Genomic DNA, 4,025 nt, shown 5'->3' with positions numbered 1-4,025 from the left:
GAATCAAAACGGCTGTACGTCGTGTGGACCCGCAAACTCAATTTCCCTGCACAAGAATACGCTGCGGAACCGTATGGGTCGACAGCGATGACGTGTGTGTGTCCGTGTTCCTATACATCTCTGCGTCGATACTTCTCGACACCAGAGGGCGCCAACGCTGTACGCGGGCAGCACGAGCGACGAGTCAGCTTTTTATTAAAAAAAATCACCTCCCTGCTCCCTCCGTTCCCCCTCCCTCATCCTTCCTCCCTCCTCCCTCCCTCATCCTCCCTCCTCCTCCCTCCCTCCCTCCCCCTCTCTCCGCGCCTCGAGTCTGCCTGGAGACAAGCACACGCCGCACGCGACAGATGCGTGTCTCAGGGCAGTCCGCTGGCTCCCCCTGATAATAATTCACGCGGTGCATCCTCTATCGCATCCCTCGAATCAACGTATAGAGGCATGGTGCACCAATTAGTGGTGTTGCCGGACGGTAGTAGTCACAGTAGTATCATTATTGCACCTGTTCGAATCTTCTGCATTTGTATTTTTGTAAATGGAGAGCGGCAAAAATGCCGAACCCTTGTTTCACGCGTTTCTTGAGCGCGAAATCTTGGGACACGGTGCTGAATCGTCTTTTCGTGTTTAAATTGTGACACGCGTTCTGGAAAGATGGAACCTTGAATGTGTTCAATGCGCGCTGTAAAATGTAGTTTTGTTTGTACAAGAGGCTAACATTTCCTCGAAAAAAGAATGCACTATTTATGAGAGAGAGAGAAAAAAATTGAATTGTATTTTTTTTATTTTTAATTGGTGGATAAAATCACCCCTTTGTAAAAAAAATAAACCCAACAGATGGCACAGTCGCGCGCTCTGCAGCGCTCGGCTTTAATGGACGTGGATCGCACCATTCTTTTATGTAAGAGTGGGGGGGGTGTGGTTGGTTTGGGAGGGTGACCAGCTGCGGTGTGGATACGCAGAATAATACAGACTGCGCACGGCTCTTTATTCTAGAAACTGCGCACCTCTCCCACCCCCACACTCATCTAATCCCCCACCCACCCCACCACCACCCGCCTCTCGGTGACTGCGCGGCAGCTGACGCAAGGAAGAGTCCACGCCTCGCTCAGTAATGACTGTCGCGTGCAAATGCGCGCTTTGTTCAAGCATCCACCCCCCCACCCCCCACGTCATAATGCACGTGAAAGACCCACACATTTTGTTTTTTAAATGCGTAAAGAGTGCGCTAATTTTAAACCCAAGGAACTATTAATATAGAGTTCTCGCTAATGCAGGATCGTGAGAAGGCTGTGTTGATTTGGGGGGGGGGGGAGGGGGGTGCAGTTCCACTCAGCAGTGGATAAACCATGGCAGATCGTGGATCACCAAAACTCCAGGAACGATAAGACAAAAGCAGAGCATTCAGTTGCATTTTATATATTCTTTTATTTTCTTTGTAATATTGCACAATGCAATAGACAGGAATATAAATTATTATTATAATACGTGGATTGAATATGCGTGCATAAATACAATATTGTGATTGAACAAGAAATACATTATGATCGTGACAGTACTCTTCGAACAAATGGTAAGACAGTAACGCAAGGTATCTCAACTCTGCTATGGCAGTAGTAACACAGTAACAATTATAACAATGCATTGTTAATCTCAAGGTGCAAATTGAAGATCATTGTGCGTAACATGATGTTACAAGCGGCACTTTCGTGGCAAATCCATTCCGTGCGGTGCGGATACAATTAAATAAAGTTTGGTGAAGTTAAATTAAACAAATAATGTTACCTTAAATTAAAAACAAAAAAACTCGTGTGTTCGTGTGTGCGTTCCGTCCCCCACTATTCTCGTGGGTTCTGGTAAGTCACTGGGATGCGTTGCGCAGAGAGAGAGCCGTGGGGGGTGAGTCAGTAATTCAACCCACCCCACCACAATCACTCAACTCCTCTCGAAACTCTGAACTCCCGACAGCCGCTCAGCTTCCTCCAACAACAAGCCGACTGCACAGTTCAACCTCCTCCTATCCCAGTTCATCTTAAATCATCGTCGTCTTCATCCTCCTCCTTAAGACTCCAGCCTCGCTCGACCGACAGTCTTGCCAGGGCACCGATCCGGATCGAACCAGACCGGTCCACGGACCCTCCTCCATCAGGCTCCTTGTTTAGCCTCCAGCCAGCGAAGCCAAACTACGGACCGACTCTTGACGACCACCATCAACCATCATCATCATCACCACCGTGGCGGTGGTCGTCTTCGTCGCCGTGACGCCGATGCCCTCGAGCTCGTGGCGTCTTCTCGCTGCTGTCGCTGCTGCTGCTTCTTCTGCTGTAGCCGCTGCTGCTTTTCAGCCGCTGCTGTAGCCGCTGTAGTAGCTGCCGTTACCCATCGGTGTGGCTGCGCCTCGCCCCCCGTCACGGGGCACGGGCACGCCGCTCAGCGCTCGGTGAGGCTCAGACTCGGCACCCACTGATTGCGGTAGCGGCTCTCGGCGCAGAACGAGGCGACCGCGCGGAGGGGTCCCGCGGGCAGCGTCGAGGTGAGCAGCAGGCAGTGCAGGTCCCGGGGCTCGTCAGCGGCGGAGGAGGGAGACGTGCTGCTGGTGGTGGTGGTGGAGGAGGCATTATCGCCCTCCTCCTCCTCCTCCCCTTCGCTCTCGGCTCCCACGACACCGGTGCCGCTGGAAGCGCTGACGCCGCCGTCGCCGCCGCAGAGCAGCTGAGCGAGGCGCGCCACGCCGCGCACCCGGATCACATCGATGTCGTTGTCGCCGCAGAAGGCCTGGATCAGCGTGAAGTGGATCTGCAGGGCCAGGTCAGACTCCTCGTCGGCGTCGGCGGCCAGGAGACAGAGCACCACGCTGTCTGGGTCACTGTGGAGCCAAGGAGGAGAGAGGACACGGTTAGACACTGTGTACGAGCGGCGAGTCGTCGCGTGTAAACCGTTGCATTACACAATGGGATATTCTCTACTCGAGACAATCTCATGTGGCGTGCGTGTGTGTGTGTCCCCGCTAGGTTAACTCGGCATTAAACCCGCGCGCACTAAGTGGAGGTCGCAGTGACCATCAACACTCGCGCAGCCAAATATCCCTCGTGCGACTCGCGAGAGACGCCTCCGAGCCCTGCGGTTACTCGAGTCCCCGTGTCCCACCCCAACCCACCCACCCACTACCCGAACAATGTGCTGGAAGTGAGACTTACGCATTGAGCAGCTTGGCAGACTCGTAGACTCCGACCGTAAGGTCTCCCTGCTTGTGTGCGCCCACCAAGAGCTCCTCCAGCGCTTGCTCAACAGTCTGCATCGCTTGCTCCTCGGTGGTTCCAGTCGCAACCTCCTCCAGGGTCATGTTGCTGATGCTGCTGATGCTGCTGAGGCTGCTGAAATTGTTGCTGCTGTTGTTGTTGTTGTTAGCGTCGCTTTGCGCTGAAGCCACAGTGCAGCCGGTCGTAGCAGAGGTAATCCGTTTTCTCGGCGCGACAGCTCTGGGTTTCATAACAAGAGCGTGGTAGCGAGAGAGGGTGGCAGGAGTAGAAGGCGAGAGAGAGGTGTGGGGCTTCGGGAGCAACGCGCCTCGGTTTATATAGGCGGCTGATTCGTCACCCGTCCACGTGTTCTCCCATTGGCTTGTGGATTCCTCCCCCCCCACGCCACCAGCCACCCAACCACCCCATGATCCCCCCAAACTGTTTCTCTCCCTCCCTTCTTCTCTCGCTTGCCTCTGCCCCCCCACCACCACCACCCCCCATAACACACACAGACACGCGCACACATAAACCGGCTCCCTCCCTCCCCGCCTGGGTCCACACCTCCCCGCCTTAGCCCGCGGTCATCCAAGCCCCCCGCCTCACTCGAACTCAACTCCCTCCCCTCTCGCTCCCTCCTCCCTCTCCCCTCTCGCTCGCCCTCCTCCTCCCCCTCCCCTCCTCCCCTCCCTCCTCCCCTCCTCCCCTCTCGCTCCCTCCCTCTCGCTCCCTCCCCTCCCCACCACCGCCGCTTGGCCCGCTGCTGCCTGCCGCCGCTGCTGCTGCTGCTGC

The 4,025-nt window shown here is 55.3% G+C and overlaps 1 protein-coding gene across 1 annotated transcript; it reads right to left on the bottom strand.

The window, feature by feature from the left end:
* Positions 1 to 1,402: 1,402 nt before the first annotated feature.
* On the bottom strand, positions 1,403 to 3,535 carry LOC133351974 (growth arrest and DNA damage-inducible protein GADD45 beta-like). The gene is made up of 2 exons (XM_061567619.1): positions 3,192 to 3,535; positions 1,403 to 2,860 (listed from the first exon to the last, which is right to left on the bottom strand). The coding sequence occupies exons 1-2, from the start codon at positions 3,482 to 3,484 to the stop codon at positions 2,425 to 2,427; spliced, it is 729 nt and encodes a 242-aa protein (XP_061423603.1). The 5' UTR covers positions 3,485 to 3,535; the 3' UTR covers positions 1,403 to 2,424.
* Positions 3,536 to 4,025: the final 490 nt, after the last annotated feature.

The sequence above is a fragment of the Lethenteron reissneri genome, chromosome 39, assembly GCF_015708825.2.
Source record: "Lethenteron reissneri isolate LAM-NWPU_2019-01 chromosome 39, ASM1570882v1, whole genome shotgun sequence".
Lineage (NCBI taxonomy): Eukaryota > Metazoa > Chordata > Hyperoartia > Petromyzontiformes > Petromyzontidae > Lethenteron > Lethenteron reissneri.
Note: the sequence above shows the minus strand (reverse complement) of the source record. Positions and strands in the feature narration are given on the sequence as shown.